Source organism: Pseudorca crassidens, chromosome 15 (assembly GCF_039906515.1).
Source record: "Pseudorca crassidens isolate mPseCra1 chromosome 15, mPseCra1.hap1, whole genome shotgun sequence".
Lineage (NCBI taxonomy): Eukaryota > Metazoa > Chordata > Mammalia > Artiodactyla > Delphinidae > Pseudorca > Pseudorca crassidens.
In genome coordinates this window covers 67,143,525-67,164,188 of record NC_090310.1, presented here as the reverse complement: position 1 = coordinate 67,164,188, position 20,664 = coordinate 67,143,525, and the positions used below count along the sequence as shown (strand labels likewise).

General features: G+C 43.6%; 1 protein-coding gene across 2 annotated transcripts in view; it reads right to left on the bottom strand.

Moving 5' to 3' along the window:
* RPN2 (ribophorin II) overlaps positions 1-20,664 on the bottom strand; it is a 53,127-nt gene that overhangs the window by 31,091 nt on the left and 1,372 nt on the right. For both annotated transcript variants that reach the window (XM_067708074.1, XM_067708075.1), the window contains exons 2-6: positions 17,797-17,990; positions 7,272-7,367; positions 6,532-6,707; positions 2,187-2,262; positions 1,033-1,167 (exon numbers count right to left, since the gene is read on the bottom strand). In XM_067708074.1, the coding sequence (XP_067564175.1) occupies positions 1,033-1,167; positions 2,187-2,262; positions 6,532-6,707; positions 7,272-7,367; positions 17,797-17,990 (677 nt within the window). The remainder of the gene's footprint in view (positions 1-1,032; positions 1,168-2,186; positions 2,263-6,531; positions 6,708-7,271; positions 7,368-17,796; positions 17,991-20,664) is intronic.

Below are 20,664 nucleotides of genomic sequence, written 5' to 3'. Positions count from 1 at the left end.
AAAGTTTAAGTTGTTTTATGTAGAATATCGCCAATTCATGTACTGTACTGTGTATAGGAGAATCCCGAAATGATTTGTACTATAAGACCCACATTCTTGCACTTTCACCCGTAACAGAAATTTAAATAGAGTGTGGTATCTCTAGGTCTCCTAAACTTAGGATGAAGGAAAAGACAACATAAAAAGGCCAATACATGAATAAATTATTAGATCATATCCTCCAGAGAAAATACAAAATTAATTCAAATTACTCAAGACAGGTAATTATTTACTGTTTACTTGAAACTCAGCACAGAACTCACAATGCATTCATAATTCACAAAAGAAGTGCAAGTTCTGACTTGGAACCCAAATCTTTCCTCCTAAAATTAAAACAGCAGCAGCTTGTATTTTAAGTCCTTTAGATCAAGGGTTGGTAACCTTACAAACAAGTGGTACAAAGAGGGTCCTACTCTCAAGACTTCCCACACACATTCCAACTAAAGGTTCTTTCAGGTTAACAAGCTCCTCTTGAAAGAAAGAAAAGAATTAACTCTTGGTGGATGTCTGGTAGACACACATGCCTCTCAGTGAACTATGTCAATCAGCACAGATTAGCTCAGACTTAGGCACTGCTGAGGGTCAGTGGGGAGAGAGCAGAACAGGCAATTCTGAAGTACAGGGCACTTCTCAAGAGAAAGAGGATTTGCACAGGCCACCAGCATGGAAAGCATTCATGAGACAAGCAGTAAGGAGCATCAGGAAGGAATGGGAGGTGGATCGAGAGTAATACACTTGGCCTTCTTGTCTCTACCTCATGATGTGTCCGTACGCCATTTAAAGCAAGTATAACAATTTCTTTACACGTCTATCCCACTGACAACCAGTTTCTCAGGAACAGGCTTTACATTTTTCTGTTTCTCATTCTCAATGCCTAACCCAAGACACCCCAAAGCTAACTGAATTGTCCTCTCTGAAAAAAGCTTCCCTTAGCAGATAAAGCCAACAATGCCTTTGGTTTTCACGCCCAAGAACTGTTATATAGACAGGCACCTCCTTAATGGATGGCTCGGTGCCCACGTGGTCCATGAGCTTGTAGGTGGCAGCCAAAAACAATGCCGTTGTTTCCAGTCCCTCTTCAAACTGAAGATACACACCTCCCAGTTCATCCAGGCGAGCAACAAGGTCCTGGCACAACAAAACAGAGGCAGAATGGAAGTCAAGTGATAACAGAGATGAGACGTACAAACCACTGTTACCCCAGTGCAGACGGTTTTGAGAAATCTCACTCTAAGTCTGCAGACCACTTCAGTCACTTAGTGCTTTCTCAAAACAGGTGCTTAGGCAGAGAGTAACGTATATCATATAGGCATCTGAAGAGAACAGTATCTTCTGCAGCTCTCGGAGTGCTCCTTCCCTGACCCCTTCGACTCAAGCCCAAGCCCAGGAGTCATGGCACTGAAGGCACCAACTGCTCTGGGCAGAAGGCCAGTGGGCCCAGCCACAGTTCACCCTGGAAGCATCATGACACAGATGGATTCGATGGCCATCCATTTGGAAACAACCTCCAGAGCAGAGCATTTCTCTTTCTTATTCAATGCTCTAAAGGATGCAGAGAGACATACTGCTCTCCTGGGCAACGTGACGAGGCAGCTAATGTGCCTGTGGGGCATCCAGCGATGACACTGTCAGAGTGCCCGTCATCCCCGGCTCTGCGGTCCATGGAAGCAGTCTCTGAGCAGCAGGAGGTCGTGGGCAGTGGAAAGGGTAGTGGAATAACAAAAACCACAGTGACCACTTGCTGAGCACCAATTCTGTACTAGGCACTTTAGAACTTCGCTTGTTCCTAACCACCACCACGTAAGGAAAGTGAGGCTCAGACATTAATAATTTGCCTGAGATTACAAAGTAATAAGAAGTAGAAAAAAATTTGAAGTTCAGGTTTGTTAGGCTCTAAAATCTGTAGACTATGAGACTGTACCTACAAAACACTGAAGTAGTTTGTTGCCTAACTGATGGTGTAACTATACGAGCCTAACAAATATTCCCTAGGAAATATTGCTCTGATACAAAGAACAAAAGTGTGCCACGGATATGAAAAGAAAGGTAACTGGCCGCAACAAATCATTCTTGTCTATCTGCAAGACTCTTCTAAAGGGTTTCAAAGACAGAAGCTGGGAAATTCACTTGCCAAAATAAATTTGTACCTCAATCTCCTCCACGATGCTTCTCAGGTCAGCCTGCTGGGACAGGTAGGATGCCGTCTGTAGAGCCTGGACTGTTCTGAAAGGTAGAGAATAGAACCCCAATGAATGGCAAGTCTCCATTTCCCCTTCCTGTATTGGTATACCTACACATATATCCCGCTCTTGTCCTTTAGAACTATAAGACAGCCTCGGTCCCAAAGGAGCTTGTTTACAGTCTAGGGAAAGATGTAACAAAGATCATTACATTACAGGGAATTCCCTGGTGGTCCAGTGGTTAGGACTCTGCACTCTCATTGCCAGGGCCCCAGGTTCGATCCTTGGTCGGGCAGCTAACATTTTATAAGCCACGTGATGCAGCGCCCACCCCACTCCCCACCAAAAAAAAGACCATTACATTACAAAGTTCACTACAGCTAGAGAGAAGGCAATCTGGGCAGCAGGATCCACATAAGTACTGAGGGCAGAGAGAAGAGAGGGTGCACCAGGTCACCCCCCTCTGAAAATCTGTTTGGTTCCTAATGGCATCACATATAGAACACCAGACTAAGACTTAATCAGATTTAGAAGAGATATACTTAGAGGGAGAAGAGGAGCCAATTCATCGAATGAAGGTATATTTGGCATCCCCATGCTGTAAGAGGAACTGTGCTGGGCAGAGGTTGGCTGCCTCTTTTCTACTTTTCCTACTCCAAAACCAAAGAAGTACTGTGGAATCTACATACGTAGGTTGTTGGGTAGAATTTGGAGCAACTTTTCTGAAACCAGATTAATGCAATATAAACAGGAAGCATTCGGTAAACACTCAGCTAACGCTTGTGCTGTCACCATCCTGCTCGGAGACCTGGAAGCCACCCGTCCTTTAGGCATTAAATAAGATGAAAGAAATAGAAGATCTGGTTCTCAAACCAGCGTCTATTCTTTTTTTCTTTTCCTACTATTTACTCCTGATTATAAAAGTACCTATTTGTCAAAACTTCAAATACATTACTAAAGGAGAAAGTTAAAATTCCTGTAATGCCTACCCCTAAAAGATAACTGTCCTGCAATTTATTTAGATTGTATAGATCTTTCCGTGAGGACATATAAATATATTTCATCTTTATTAACAACGACATAGCATTGCATTGCTTAGATGAACTGTAACTGTTCAATGCTGTAACTGTGAACCCTTATTCATGGCTGTATGTGTATATACACCTTTTAATTTATTGAAGTGAATTCACACAAAGTTAGCCATTTGAAAGTGAACAATTCAGTGGCGTTTAGTATATTTCACAACGCTGTGCCATCACCACCTCTATCTAGTCCTAAAGCATTTCCATCAGTCCAAAATAAAACCCCATACCCATTAAACAGCTTCATTCCATTTCCCATCCCCTGCCCTGTCCCCTCCCCGCCAGCCCCTGGCAACCTGTGTTCTCTCTATGGATTTACCTATTCTGGATATTTCATATCAATGGAATCATACAAATGTGACCCTTTGTGTCTAGCTTCTTTCACTTAGCGTAACATTTTCAAGGCTCGCCATTCTGTAACATGTATCAGTACCTCATTCTTTTTTATGGTTTATTCATATATTTTTATCCACTTATGAGTGTATTTCTGTAAGATAAACTTTTTAAGGCGGAATGTAGTAAGTATGTCCACATAAGATTTTTTATTACGTTCTATTCTCTTAATGTGGATAACTTGAAAAATACAAATGGTGCTTCTCGGGGTGGAAAAGAGAAAGCTGAGGACCCCTGGTGGTTAAGCCAACTGCTGGTCCACCCCAGAAAGGTTCCCAAATTCCCAAGGGATGACCGGGCCTTTGTGTAAAACCACCATTTATCAAGTCGGTGTGTTGGGGAATGTAGAGCGAGAATCTGTCCGCTTTCATCCCAATCGTAACAATTTAGATTCCCTCCATAGAAAACGAATTCCATTAAGATGGTAAGCTGGAAAACAGAGGAGTCACAATTCACAGAGAGGGAAGCCCCAGAGTGTTCAATGACCCCTCTGGGATGCTTGTTGTTAGAACAGACTTGAGAAAATGAAACCTGAATTTCCAAACAAGATAAAAATCCCACATCTGCCCGTGATAAATGCTGAGCCCAGAAAAGGCTGCTAGGAGAGCCTAGAAAGAACTTTTCAATTAAGATATCATTTTTCTCTTCTTTGGAACGAATAAGCGTCATGCTGGTAACAACCTCAGAAGTTTTTAGAATGAAATTAATCCACTTAGCTTTTGAAAAGTTTTGTCATTGGCTTTAATTACTTATACTCCAGCAGTTTCTCTCCCTCTGGAGCACTATATTCAAACGCTAAGAAAGCAGATCCTGTCTTGCTAATAAACAGCAGATGATTCAAAGAAATTGGGTTATGAGAGACCACAATAGCATCTCTTCAAATTGTTCATTCAAAGCTACTAATGTTTTTTACCATTCTAGACAAGTTTATGAACATTCGTTTCCTAGAATAAGTCCAGTTAAATGTAGAAGGCCCATTTAGAAGAGTCCTAATCTATATCAGATTTGCTTAAATAGGGTAAATTAGTAGTAATATTATATAAGGCATGCTGCCAGTTTGATCTTCACAATAACCCTATGAGACAGATATCATTCTCCCTGTTTTACATATGGAAACACTGAGGTTTAGGGAGGTTAAACACCCTGCTCATGGCCACAGAGGTATTAAGTAGAAGAGTCTGGACACAGTTCTCTCTCACCCCAAGCGTGTGGTCTTTCTACCTGAAGCTTTTTGCAAGAGGATAGAATAGAAACACAAAAGTATAGTTTCAGCCTTCATTAACTCTTTCTTGGGCATCTGCCATGTGCCAGGCTCTCTGAGCACTATAAGTAAAGAAGCTTAAAATCTAATACAGAAAAAACAATACAACCAAGGAAGTAACCAGCTCCCTAAGAAAGGGACCTAAGAAGGAAATGCTCTAGAGAGCACAAACTCCATCTGTCCCATGCCCATTAAGACCAGGCACTGCACTAGGCTCATCACATGTATTATCTTACTTAATCTTGACATTTGTTCTATGATGTAAGGATTGTTGGTAATATTTTACAGATGAGGCTCAGAGAGGTTACTAACTTGCCCAAAGTCACACAGCAAGGAAGAAACAAAGCTGGTGTTCAAACCCAAGTCTAACTCACTCCAAAATGGATGTACTTTCTTTGTACTTCTTTCTGTTCTGGGGTTTAGAGGAGGGAGATTTTCCTTTTTGCTCAGAGGGAAAGGGAAAGATTTTTCTGTAGAAGGTGGCATCAGAGTAAGGCACTGACCGTTATCTCATGACAGGAGATATGGTGGTGATTGCAGAGGCATTCCACAAGGGATTATGGGACGAGATCAAAGTAATGTAATCTGAAACAGGAGGACCACAGGGCCAAGCATTGGGCAATGGGTGCGGAAAATGTCATTCCTGAGAAACGTACCAGCCCCAAAGTCACTGATTACTGACCATGTGAATATGAATAGGGCGTGAGAGTGACAGGGAGAACGTCAACTGACTGTGAGCCCTGCCCTTAACAAAGCTTCAAGTTTAGAAACATTTTGGTTCTCAGCAAAAAAAAAAAAAAAAAAAAAAAAAAAACCCTGGGAAACAACTGGACTATTCTGCAGTATGGAACTGGTGTCACTAACATCTTGTTGAACAATGAATAGGAGTCCAGGTGCTCCAATCTGTCTCAGGGTTGCAATTAAATGGGGGACACACAGAAAACGAAAAATACATATACTGTGTTAAATGAGGAGTTTCAGTGTCAAAGGGGAAAAAAAAAAACTACGTATACTATTACTTTTAACTTTAGTAAACATCCTTGAGTCAGTTGCAACATTTAAACGTATAGTTCCTTTCTATAAGGTGCTTCTCCTTCGCCTGAGCCTTTTGCAGAGGAGCAGGGTCTGATCCCTAGAATACTCCCCCCTCTGAGGCCCTACTTCCCCCACCTCTCCAAGGGAACCCGTGAGCCCTCCTCCAGGGCGGAGCCTCCAATGCCAACATCTCACCATGGCCTGGCCAAGCTGCAGTAAGAGATGCACATGGCTCTCTGGCCCCACTCTCCCTCGGTCACCCCTACCCTTGCTTCAGCCCCTAACCTCAAAGACAGTCGTGTCTCTGTGGCAGTGTGTTTATGGTCGGACTCAGTATCTGCTTCTGCTGGAGCAGTTTGAGGGAGACCGTGTCTTGGCGAGCTGCACAAGGACACGGACCTTACCTGCCTTAGCACAATATGACATCTGCAGTGCCAGCAGAGCACCTGGCACATAGCAGGTGCCCAGACAATACTTGTGGAACCAGTGGATGAAGCCTCTCAGGATAGTAGCCTGAGAAGCGCTCAAGATGGTGACTTACGCGAGCACGGTCTCCTCCTTGCTGAGGCGAGAGGTAAGGGCACCGAGCACTTCTTGGGAAGCCAGAGGAAGGCCAAAGCCACTTAGGGCTGCAACTGCGTGGTAGATCTGGGCCACAGAGGAGTCTTCACTGACAGCTGCCAGAAGCAGATCTTTGGTCTCATTTGAAATAGAGATCTAAGAAAGGATGGGTAGACACAGAGTTTAGAACAGGTGCTGCCAGCCTGTGGAAGGCACGCCAAAGATGGCAGGCAGAGCAACTGCCGAGGTCACACCACCCGCCTGGGCTGTGATCACCCCTCTTCGACATCTCAGATGCGAGAATTAAATATCTGTAAAACCTCAGCATAACACTTTTAAAAAGATTCTGGCAAGTCACTTGTCTACTGATATGGCTCTTCTCCTGTGTTCAAAAAAATGGATTTCTAGAAATCTGGCGGGGGCATTCTTCTTTTGCTTTAAACATTTTTAAATGTTAAAGGGAGACTGAAAGAAAAAAAATCAGACTTCCCAGAAGAGAGGCAACTATAGGAAAAAGTTATTTAAAATTCACGAAAAGTGAAAACTTGGGAAAATAAAAAGTCTATTTCTTTAAGAAAAAAAAAATCACAAGAATGGAATTCCCACCCACACTTAATGGGGTCTCACTGCTAAAAAAAAAAATATTCTGACATGACTTTCCCTTTTTAAAAATACACTTTACAGTTTAAAGTAAATGTAAATGTAAGAAGCTGGACTCACCTCACACCCTGAGAGGGCCTGGCTGGACTGGGCAGCATAGAAAAGGGAATCCACGTTGCTTGGATCAAGGTTTGATTTAATGAAGGTGCATGCTTGCTAAACGGGGGGAAAGTCAATGGTAAGTGGTGAAATACACAGTGATTAGGAAAACTATGTGTTTTTATAATTCTCAGCAATCCATGATGGCTTAAAGTATGAGAGCTACACAAGATTTCATTTTTCAAGCAGATATTTTCCACAGAACACTGTATTATCCCAAAATGCTAACTTCATAGAAAGAGCAAACCTGAAGGCACTCTCGTCCTTCTGAACTTAGAAAGGAACCACTTCCACTGATCACCTGCTCTGGCCATAACCTGTGTGGGGTGTTTATGATGCTCTTCCTTTTAATGAACATAAGGACCCTGTGGCAGATACTATCATCCCCATTTAACAGAATAAGAAACTGATGCTTGGAGTTGGTAAGTAATGTAATGAAGGTGACAAAGATAATAAATGGCAGTGTCTCCACTTCGATGTCTCCAAAGCTAAGTCAGGTTCAACACATCTAACATAAGCTAGAAACCTTCTATTTCTTCATCTGGACGTTCTGGCTCATGTACGGGCATCACCATGCACCTACTACCTAAATCAGAAACCTAGGACTCATTCTCGACTTTTCCCTCACCCTCCAAGCCTATCGAGTCTCTCAAACCCGATCCCCACTCTCTGGCTTCCCTTCTTGCCTTATGTCACGCCCCTGCCATTTCTCATGGAGACTGTTACACTCATCTCCTAACTGGTCTCAAGTCATGCAATCCATTCTGCATACTGCTTCAAGAGTGATCTTTACGAGGTGCAAAAGTGTAATAGGGAAGAACCTTTTGTATCCTATTACAAGTTAATCACTAAAGGGATGCTGACTATAAGCTTAAATTATACATGATGACGCAACTCTGGGAATGACCTCCCAGGTTATGAGCATTAAGCTAAAATATCTTTGTTTAGCTCACAGGAAACATCCCGACCAGGCCCACCTGTGAATGACTGCAGGGAGGAAGAAATTAACACAACCCCTCTGGAGGCTGATGGGAACCGGGAAGTGTCTGACTTTATTCCCACCCCTTTTACTATAAAAGGAGCCTGAATTCTAACTCAGGCAAGATGGATCTTTGGGGCATGAGCCCATCTTCTCGGTCTGCTGGCTTTCTGAACAAAGTCTTTATTCCTTGCCCCAATACCTCATCTCTCGATTATTGGCCTGTCATGCGGCCAGCAGCACAAGCTTTGTCTTGGTGACAAGTGTATCCACCTTACTCTGCTATTAAAACCCTTGGGTGGTTCCTTATCCTTCTCAGAACAAGACTCAAAGTTTCTGATCTGGCATAAAATGCCCTCATGACTGGGACTTTCCTGGTGGCACAGTGGTTGAGAATCCGCTGGCCAATGCAGGGGACACAGGTTCGAGCCCTGGTTCAGGAAGATCCCACGTGACACAGAGCAACTAAGCCCAGGCACCACAACTACTGAGCCTGCACACCACAACTGCTGAAGTCCGCGTGCCTAGAGCCCATGCTCTGCAACAAGAGAAGCCACTGCAATGAGAAGCCCGTGCACCACAATGAAGAGCAGCCCCTGCTCGCCGCAACTAGAGAAAAGCCCGCATGCAGCAGCGAAGACCCAACACAGCCAAAAATAAATAAATAAATAAATAAATATATTTTTTAAAATGCCCTCATGACTGACCCTCACTCTCTGTGCCAGCTTCCTCACCACAGCCCCACCTCCAACTCCAAAATCTTACCCTCCACCCCACTGCAGCTTCCCAGACATAACATGCTCTCACCATTTATGTTCCTGACCCTGCTACCCCCCACCCCGTGCCAGGAGCACCTTTCCCTTGTCCTTCTTGCCTGCCAAACCAGGTCCCATCTTCACCTCTGCTCAGATGTCACCTTTTCCAGAGAACCTTCCCTGACATTCATCCAGGACAGGCCAGGTGCCTTCCCTCCCGAGCACTCCCCCAAAGCACTTACCACACTGTACTAACTACCTCCCCCCCCAGGGACTAATTACTTGAGAGCAGAGACTTTGAAAAATTCCCACCACAGTGCCTGGCACAGAGTAGGCACATAAGAAAAGCCATGCTATTCCTACTATATTAAGAAATAACATTTAATAGCTAGTTATAGCACTAAGTATTTTGGTTGAGGTAATATAAAATTCAGCTATTCAAAATTAAATGGTAATAAAAACAGTTAAAAGTGGATGCTTCCCAGGAGTAGGACAAGGTGGGCCACAGGATGGATGGTTGCTTTTCACTAATAGCTGTTCTGTATTATCTGGTATTTTACTGTATGCATGCGCTACTTCAACCAAAAAACTTTTGTTTTAAATTTTATGAATAATACTTAAATAAGAGTCTCAAACAAATGAGTTTCAACCAGAAGTCTGAAAGAATCCAAAAAGAAAAAGAAAAGAAACAAAATACTTCATACTGCACAAATTAGGGATCTGAAGAAAACAACCTACTCAAGGAATCCTTTCAGCAGAATGTGGGCAAGCTTAAGATGTGTGCTTTGTCGCCATCTGGTGCTTTAGCAATGGAACAACACCCAAGGCCCCAAACAATGATTATGGTCATTGTTACCAATTTTTGAGCACTTAAAATGTGTCAAGCACTGTTGACAAGTGCTGTATATGCATTTCTCATTTAATAGGGGGATCTATGCATTACGTCCTCCTATTACCTTAAGTTTACAGACAAGAAAACTGGGGCATTAGAGAGGAAACTGACTTGCCCAAGGTCACTCAGCTCTTAATGGAGGAGCTGGAATTCAGACCCAGGCAGCCTGGCTCCAGAGTCTGAGCTATACAACCTGTCTCTCTCTCTCAAGGGACTATTAAAAACGACCTGTTCCTGAATAAAACCAGCATCATGCCTACTCGTTTGCACAGACAGATCTAGGTAAACAGTACGAAGGGTCTGTGGCTTCAAAGCTCAAAATGTTGACAGCTTAGTTTTAATAGTGGCAAAAATGAGGGACCTCACAAAACATACTCTGGACCCTCAGGAAGCCCACCCAGATCTGAGGCTTCAGCTGGCCGCTTGCAGGGATCTGTAACTCCAACTCCTGCTGCCCTAGTTCCACACTCACCCTCACAAGTGAAGGCTGAAAATGGCCTCCTAAATGTCCATCCCCTATCTGTTCCCCTCCAACTTTCTGTGCCCAGCTACCTAAATATCCTCCTGAGTGAAGGACATGAGTGCTTTTCTCAGTCCATTCTTCCCTACAACTCCCCAGCCTGAATCAGCAACCAAGAAGACAGTAAATCTCTCTCTCTCATCTGCCCTTTCCTCTCCAGCAGCAGCCCCCAACTCCCGTCTCCTCTCAGTCTAGGCTTTGTAATCTTGCCAGGCTCTGTGCAGGCTACTGCGGCACACGCTGGCGACAGCCTCCATCCACACCAGGTCTTGGTAGCTGGGCCGGCTTTTTCCACATGCTCTCTGACCACCCCTGTGCTCCAGCCAACTCACGGCCCCCACAACACAACAAGCACTTCTAAGCCTCTAGGCTTAGTACGGGCTGTTCTCTCCATCAGGAAGCCCATCCATCTCGTCAGTTCAGCTTCTCCCTCTCCACTGGTAACTCCTAATGTATCAACAAAACTTAAGACTGATTTGAAAGTAAAACTTACCTTGATCCTTCTCTCCCCTCCAGCTGCTACCTTCTCTCTCTTCCCACCAATGACCTCCAAATTATGGAAGCCAAAGGACATTTTCCAATGCTCATGCCCTTAACCCTATATAGAACCTTCCTTGTTCTAAAACATTCCCTTCCCTTCGCTTCCGGGATTCCCCTGCCCTCCCCTGGCTCTCTTCCTCCTTCTCAGCTGCTCCTCAAGTTTCATCCTCTTCTGCCTGACCATTTAACACTGGAGTTTTTCAACTCCTAGGCCCACTTCTCATCCATCCCCTCTCTTCCTAGGCGATCTCAATCATGCCCACGGCTTCATCCAGAACCGCTATGCAGATATTTCTCAGATTTGTACCCCCAGCCCAGACTTCTCTCAAAGGCCACTTACATGATTCAAAGGCATTTTAAGCTCAACATCTTTAAGACCGAATTTATGATCTTTCCTGCACAAACCTAATTCTCTTCCTGTATTCCTATCCTAAGGAATCCCAACCATCCATTCATGTGGCAAAAGTCAGAAGTCCAGGTGTTATCTTTTGTACCCCACCAGCATTCAATCTTGTGCCATATTCCCCTGCGAAAGTCCGTCCTCCACAAGGCAGGACAGAAACCTTTCCAAAATGAAAACTAGATCCTGATACTTGCTGCTTAAAATCAACTTCTCTTTAGAGAAAAAGCAAAATCTTCCCTCTGACTACCAAGGCACGGAGGCTTAGCCCCGGCCTTCCTCTCTAGCTCTCTCGCATTCTCTGTTCTTACACAGCCTCCTTGCAGTCTCTCAAATGTAATCTGCTCCCTAACTGCACAGGTCCTTTGCACGTGCTACTTCCTCTGGCTAAAGTCTCTTCCCTCCCCATCTCCTGGTTAAATCCTACTTTCCTTTTAGAATTCAGACCCATCATACCTTCCTTCATTTAATAAACAGCTATTGAGTACTACCACCTGCCAGGTGCTCTCTAGATACTGGAAATACACAACAAATAAAATCAACAAAGTTCCTGCCCTCAAGGAGTTGTAATTTAGGGGTATACAGAGTGAGATTTAAGTTCGGAGATTTCTTTAGAAGTGCCTTCCCTGACCAGGTCAAAGTCCCCTATTTCACACCTATAACACCATACATCTCACCTTCATAAAACTTACCATTGTTATAAATATTCATGTATATATTTATTACACGACTAATGCTTGTCTCCACTATTAGAGTATACATTCCAAAAGGCAGACGTTCTCTTTGTTGTTCAATACTGAATCCCCGGTGCCCAGCATCATGCTCAGCACACAGCAGAAACTCACTAGACATCTGATGAATGACTAAAGGAATCGTGTAGCAGCCAGCGCAGATGGTAACTCCCCCTGTACAAGGTTGGAACTAAGAGTAAGTGTTCTCAGAAGACCGGGTGAGTGAGCAGCTCCCTCTTCTGGACTCCCCTGGCACTTTCCATGCACTACATGTTACATGTGTCTCTGTACTCACACCTGGTCTCTCTCTTATGGTTCCTGTCTCTCACTAGTTAATGAGCTCCTCTGCACTTAGCATAATACCTTGCACATAGCAGATGCTCCATAAAATGATTACTGCCTGAAGGAGTGCCTGCTTCTCTGCTATTCCCAGTAACTGGCTGAGTGCCTGGCCCTCAAAAAGCACTCAGCACTTGTTGAATGGATACAGATATACTTACCTTACACTCACCATGTGCCAGATACTGAGCTAAGCACTTTACACTTATTATCACATTTAATTCTCACAACAACTCTATAAGGTAGATATTCTTATCCCCTTTCACAGATCAGGAAAGTGCCTGATTGACTGACAACCTGTGAACACTGTCTAATGTGTCCTGATTTCAGTCATTAGAATCTAATCTACCATCACAATTTTTGCATAGTATGTCTCCCATTTACTTAATATTTTCATTAAAACGAATACAAAATAACCCTCAATGTTCCTAAGTCTTATAAAAAGCTAAGCAATAATATCTATAGGGACTTCCCTGGTGGCACAGTGGTTAAGGATCCACCTGTGGGGATTCTTTTTTGTTTGTTTGTTTGTTCTTTTTTGCAGTACGCTGTGGCCTCTCCCGGCCTCAGGCTCCGGACGCCTAGGCTCAGTGGCCATGGCCCACAGGCACAGCCGCTCCGCGGCATGTGGGATCCTCCCAGGCCTCAGGCTCCGGACGCGTAGGCTCAGTGGCCATGGCCCACAGGCACAGCCGCTCCGCGGCATGTGGGATCCTCCCAGACCGGGGCACGAACCCGCGTCCCCTGCATCGGCAGGAGGACTCTCAACCACTGCGCCACCAGGGAAGCCCAGCGTGTGGGGATTCTTAACCCCACAAGGTAACATAGGTTTGATCCCTGGTCTGGGAAGATCCCACATGCCACGGAGCAACTAAGCCCGTGCACCACACCTACTGAGCCTGCACTCTAGAGCCCGAGAGCCACAACTGCTGGGCCTATGTGCCACAGCTGCTGAAGCCGTGTGCCTGGAGCCCATGCTCCACAACAGCGGAGGCCGCCGCAATGAGAGGCCAGCACACCGCAACGAAGAGTGGCCCCCACTCACAGCAGCTAGAGAGGGCCCGCATGCAGCAGCAAAGACCCAACACAGCCAAATAATAAATAAATAAAATAAATTTATTTTTTTTAAAAAATCTATAAAATCGCCGTTCTCATGTGCTTATGTTTTTAAAATATACATACACAGTACTTGATACCAAAATGAAAGATGTTCAGTCTTCATAACACCTAAAATCAACTCTCATTCCACACTCCACTGTTCCCAGAGCTGCGCTCTACTCTCATATTCTTATTAAACCCCATTCCTCTCAGTTCTGCTGCTGAATCTCTTTCGACAAAATAACCAAAATCTCCCCTAATGATCTATCTGTGAGAACAACCAACTCAGTGCATCTAGCAGAACTGAGGGAGTTCTCTCTACTCAGCTGAAAGCAACAACAGCTGAGCAGGACACATCCCACTACATGGAAGTGACAGTAACAGAGACTCTCTCTCAATGGATTTCTTTAGTGTACACCTCTAATAAGGAAATTCACCAACTCCAAAATATCCATACAACTCCCTTCCTTCCACTGCTTACAATGTACACATCACACCATCACCACAGCACATTTCATAAGTGATTAAAATGAAGTACGTGATTAACCCATTTATTTTCCAATTAAGAGGCACATTCAGAGAACTTTCATTTCTATTAAGCTAAAGTTTACAATTCAACAAATATTTGTGGAACACCCTCTTCATTAGGCATTAAGCAATGGGGATGACAGTAGGAGAAAAAATAAAATGTCAATCAACATACATTTACTGCTACTACCATGTAATAGTACTACTAAGAGCTAATACTGATTATACCCATTACTACATGCCATCACCATGCCAACCAACCTACATCCATCACTTGTGAGCTGAGTACTATAACTATCTCCATCTTGCAGATGAGAAAATAAAGATTCTGAAAGGTTCGGTAAGCTGCACAGGTTACTCAGTGGTGTAGTTGTGAAGTCAAGATCTTGAAGCCAACCAATGTGACTTTAGAGTCTGTATTATGAATAAAAAGCCCACAGCTAATCACGCAATTACCCCCAAATCACACTGCACTGCAGCTGTCTGGATGGCTTCAGCCTATGTCTTCAGCCCTGACCAACGTGCCCTCAAACCCATTACATCAGCAGAGAAAACCTATAGGGGCATGAGTTCAACCTAAATCCACGTGCAGCTCTAAATCATGAGACAGATAAAAATGCATCATTTGAGGCTTCCCTGGTGGCACAGTGATTAAGAATCAGCCTGCCAATGCAGGGGACACGGGTTTAAGCCCTGGTCCGGGAAGATCCCACACACTGCGAAGCAACTAAGCCCGTGCGCCACAACTACTGAGCCTGTGCTCTAGAGCCAGCGAGCCACAACTACTGAGCCCGAGTACCACAACTACTGAAGCCCATGCGCCTAGAGCCCATGCTCTGCAACAAAAGAAGCCACTGCAATGAGAAGCCCATGCACCGCAACAGAGAGTAGCCCCCGCTCGCCGCAACTAGAGAAAGCCCGTATGCAGCAACGAAGACCCAGCGCAGCCAAAAATTAATTAATTAATTGATTGATAAATTAATTTTAAAAAGTATCATTTCAGTTAGAGTGAGAGTGCCTCACTCCTCACTCCTCCAGGAGGCCCCTAGACGGAATCCTATGGTCCCACAGAATTTTCAAACAGACCAGCAGAAAACTCTCATCCTGCATTCAGATCCGCCAAAATTTAACATTAGCTTAATATTCCAATTTTCTCTCCTACACCTTATGATACAAAACCTCTACTGGTCAAGACTGCTCCACCCTATGTCTCCCAATTGTCTGTTCTCTCTCTTTCCCAAGCCCTTTACAGACACTGTGGGCCTTCCATACAGTATCTGCGCCAGCATTGTCTGAACTCACCTGAATAAATTATAAATAGAAGCAAAACTTTTAAAATTATAATATAACAATTATTAAATAATTATAATATAATATTATATAATTATAATAATAGCTACCATTCAAAGGGCCTTTCGTGGGCCAGTCACTTACTAGGCATAATATGATTTCACTTTATCTTTACAATGATCCCATGAGGAAGGCATCACAACTCCCATTTTACAGAGAGATGGAGCCAGAATTAAAAACTTGGGCTAGCGACTCTGCTGCCTGTACTCTTTTCTCTTGAACAAAACTAATTTTATTAGGAGGTATATTGACCTGGAGGGTTTAAAACAACATGAGGGAAGTCTGTTTCATTAACAGTCACACACAGGAAGGAAATATTGGGCAGCAACAAGAGATAGCTGTCAGGAAGAAATCTGAATAAGCACAGCTCTCACATAGCAGGGATTAGCAAACTTTCTGTAAAGGGCCAGAGAGTAAATATTAGGCTTTGGGGGCCAGATAAGTCTCTTCTGTAATTACTGAACTCTACTGTTAAAGTGCAAAAGCAGCCATAGCAATATGTGAGTGAGGGGCGTGGCTGTGTTCCAGTAAACTTTTATTTACAAAAACAGGCTTCAAGCTGGATTTGAACCTGGGGGCCATTATGCAGATGATGGTTGGCAGACACCGGACAATTTTCTTAACCTTTCTGAGCTTGCGTTTCCTCCTCTACTACAGGATAATATTTCTGACCATATAGAATGAAGACAACTCAAGATAACATATCCAGGGTACCTGGCACATGAGACATTCAATAAATAATAACAGGGGCTTCCCTGGTGGCACAGTGGTTGAGAGTCCACCTGCCGATGCAGGGGACACGGGTTCGTGCCCCGGTCCGGGAGGATCCTACATGCCGCGGAGCGGCTAGGCCTGTGGGCCATGATTGCTGGGCCTGCGCGTCTGGAGCCTGTGCTCCGCAACGGGAGGGGCTGTGGCAGTGAAAGGCCCACATACCGCAATAAAATAAAATAAATAAATAAATAAATAATAACAATTACTGATTCTAGTCTCGGCCAGAAAATATTTAAGCCAAGGACATCAGAAACTCTCAAAGACTACTGGATTACATAGAAACAAACAAAACACACACAGAGAGACATTCTGGCCCACTGGCAAAAACGGGACATTTTGAGCATCAAAAACAATAACAATTGCAAGGGATTGCAAGACATCAACAGAGACTACCAGTTCTGACCAGGACAGAAATAAACGTACTGAATTTACCAGCCTGTCATAAATAACTGTAAAACTGAACAAAATAGATGAAGCTGAGATGCTGGACAACAGACAGGACAAGGCCATGACCCTTGAAAGAATGTAAGCAGTATGACAATAGTACAAATGATGGGAGTTTAAAGAGAAATATATTGTTATAAGGTTCCTTCCTTATTCGTGATGTGGCAAAATAATAATTCAAAGTATACTGTGATAAGTTAAGATGCATATTACAATCTCTAGAGCAACCTCTAAAAAAATAAGCTAAAAAGCCAATATAAGAGATAAACTGGAATATTAAAAAAAAAGATTCAATCTAAGACAGGAAAGGACGAGGAAAAAAATGGATAAATAGAAAACAAGATGGTAAACTTAAACCCAACAGTATAGTTACAAAAAAATATAAATGAACTAAATCTCCAATTAAAAGACAGAGATTGCCAGAATGGATAAAAAACAAGTCCCTACTATATACTGTGTACAGGAGATAGATTAGTATGACAACACCTGAATCCACTGATTCAACTTTATCATAACTAAAAATGAAACAATCAGATATTATGCATCCACTGATAGGAAGCACACAGCACTGCCTATGAACTATTTCTGCCAAGAAAACTGACCCTGATTATAATTAAGCCTCAAGAGCTAACTATCAGTTTATAGGAATTAAAGAGATAAGGAAATATGTTCAAAAACAGCATGAGGGGCTTGCCTGGTGGCGCAGTGGTTGAGAGTCCGCCTGCCAATGCAGGGGACGCGGGTTCGAGCCCTGGTCTGGGAGGATCCCACATGCTGCGGAGCGACTGGGCCCGTGAGCCACAATTACTGAGCCTGCGCGCCTGGAGCCTGTGCTCCGCAGCGAGAGAGGCCACAACAGTGAGAGGCCCGCGTACCGCAAAAAAAAAAAAAAAAAAAAAAGTTTCTAAAGAATCTATGACTTGCTCTCCTTTATATTCTACTAAAACACCTGGCACGGTCCTAACATATATTGGGCATTCAAAAAACAACAACAAAAAAGGATCTGTCAGACTGATATAAATATTTATTATATTGGGTCTGCCTTGGTTATCCTCAAATGAGCAAGGGTTAGTTTTGAAGTACACAAAAGGAACCCAGTGAAGGCATGAGGCCACCAAGACAAAAGTGGTCTTTACCTTTACATCTGGCACCTGGGCACCAAGGCTGCTGAGTCCCACGATGGAGTAGAAAGCAGATTCCAAACTTGTGAAAGGGCGATCCAGCGAGGCTTTCAGTCTCTCCACATCATGCCTAGTGAGGTAGTGAGTGGGCGTCAGAGCATGGGCGCTGGCTATGATTGTCAGGGCCAACAGGAAGACAGTGCTTGAACCTTGGGGGGAAACGACTATTAAATAAATACACTCCACACTATTCCAAAGTTCTACACAAAGTTCCAATGATGAGGCACACCAAGGTCTGGGAACCAAATTATGTGAGGAAGGGTGAGGGAACTGGGAGGTTCAACCTGGAGACACGCCTTGGGGAAGTGGTGGGCATGGTCTTCAACTCTCTGAACGACAGTCCTCCCAGCAGCTTCTGTGCCTCTAAAGCAAGGGACTCATCATGCCATTCCCATCTCAAGTACATTTGTAACTCGTATGCCTCGTAGGACAAACCCGATCCTGAATCCTTCCCTGTGGCCTTGCCCGTCCCAACCAGATCTCCTCCCCCACTCTTTCATCTGTTGCTCTCTGCCCTCCTCTCTGCTCCTCTAAGTAGTCGTGTTCTTTCCCACACAGCTCTTTTGCATGCCTTCTCCTGCTTAATTTCGACTTTCAGATTTCAAGTATCTCTTCCTTAAGAAGCCTCCCAACAGCCCTCCTTTGGATGAGGTCCCAGTACTATAAAGTAGCAAACAACGAGGTTTCTGGGGCCAGGTTTAAATCCTAGCTCTGTCACTTCTTAGCAAGGTGGCCATGGCAGTTACAATGTGACCAGCTGTGTCTCAGTTTTCTCAAGTGTAAAGTGGGATAATAACAGTATCTACCTCAGGGTTGTTAGGATTACATGCGTTAATACAGAAAATGTTAGTGACTGGCACATATATAGGTAAGTGCTATATAAATGTTAGCTACTCCTTCTATTACATTATTGTTGTTGTTGTTCCTATATCTGCTCACAGCAACCTGCACTTCTATGCAGAATTTTTCACAACTAAAATTAGTAGTGTAATGTCTTATTCCTCTGCTAGACTGTAAGCTTCATGAGGACAGAGACCGTTGCTTTTATTCATCCCAGTAATTCCAGATCTTGCACAATGCTTGGCACATAGCAGTACTGAATTAATATTTGCTGAATAAATGGAAAGAAAAATCAATCCTCATCCATTATGCCCCAGGGGACAGAGAGAAATCACAGAAGTGGAACATTTCTACTTTTCATTTGGAAAAAAACACATTCAGATGGGCAGCTTCATGAACAGTCTACCTTCCAAGTAACAGTAATCACAAGGTTAACATTAATGATTACTGCTCCTTTGCCTATAGCGTCAAATTTAGTTTGAACTAGAAATACCTTAAATACCTTAAAAAAGGTATTTTACAAATAAGAAAACCAAGGACCAGAACAGCTTGGAGATAGCCAATCTTGGACTCAAACCCAGGTCTATCTATGGAGTTCGCACTCCACTATTTTTTAGAGAATGTTGTAGAAGGGATGCCTACACTAGGGGCATGAGCGTTAGTGTTATTTAAGTCCTCGTGTGTGTTAAATAACCTAAAGAATGCAAAAGCTCTTGAAAAAAACTAGAACGAGATCTATAATGTGGATCATCATTCATCAAATATTTATTAAGTACCTACTATGTACCAAGCACTATTTTTGGTATTAAAAATACAACAGGAAACAGAACAAAAACCCCTAACCTCATGGAGCTTACATTCTAGTTGGAAAAGAAAGACATTACACAAAATAATTATGAAACATTATTTATCATCTTAGAAGGTGAAAAGTGCTATGGAGAAAAATAAAGCACAGAAGGAATATCAGGAACAGCTGTAATTTTAAATATGGTAGCCTGTGAAGCCCTAAGAAATAAAGATATTGTGTGTAAACCTGAAGGAAAAGGAGCAAGTCATAAAGAAATTTGGAGGGAAACTATCCCAAGAAAAGCAAGGGCAAATACCCTGAATCAGGAGTGCAGATGGTGTTTTTCGCATTAGCAAAGAGAACAATATGGCTGGAGAGGATTAAGCGAGGGTTTAGAAGTAGGGACAAGGTAACAGACATAGCAGAGGTCAAATCCAGAGGGCATTATAGGGACTTTGGCTTTTATAAAGTGAGATGGGAGCCACGGGAAAATCTTGAGCAGAGGAGTGACTCGACATACATTTTAACAGGAACTTTGTGTTGAGAATAAACAATACTGTGTTGAGATTATAGAGAAGTAAGGATAGAAGACGACTGCCATAACCCAGGAAAAAAGATGCTGGTGGTCTAACCCAGGGTGACAGCAATGGAGGTACTGAGAAGTGGTTGAAGTCTGGCTAGAATTCAAAGTTAAAGCCAGAATTGATAATGGATTGAAAGATGTAAAAGAGGAATCAAGATACTATGCTGGGCTTCCCTGGTGGCGCAGTGGTTGAGAGTCTGCCTGCCGACGCAAGGCACGTGCTTCGTGCCCCGGTCCGGGAAGATCCCACATGCCGCGGAGCGGCTAGGCCCGTGAGCCATGGCTGCTGGGCCTGCACGTCCAGAGCCTGTGCTCCACAACGGGAGAAGCCACAACAGTGAGAGGCCCATATGCACGCACTCAATACCTTAAGATCTAGTGAGTAACTATGACTAGCTTTTGCCAGGTCGACTGTAAGTTCCCCTAACACAGCATCTGTGCCAGAATCCTGATATTCCCACCTCATATTAATCATAACAACTGCGGGGTCTAAAATTTGAGCACTTAACATGTGTACGGTATGCCCACACTATGCTAAGTAGTTTGCATCCATTTAGTCATTAAATCCTCTCAACATCCAAGTGAGTGCGGTTTACAGACCATGAAATTGAGT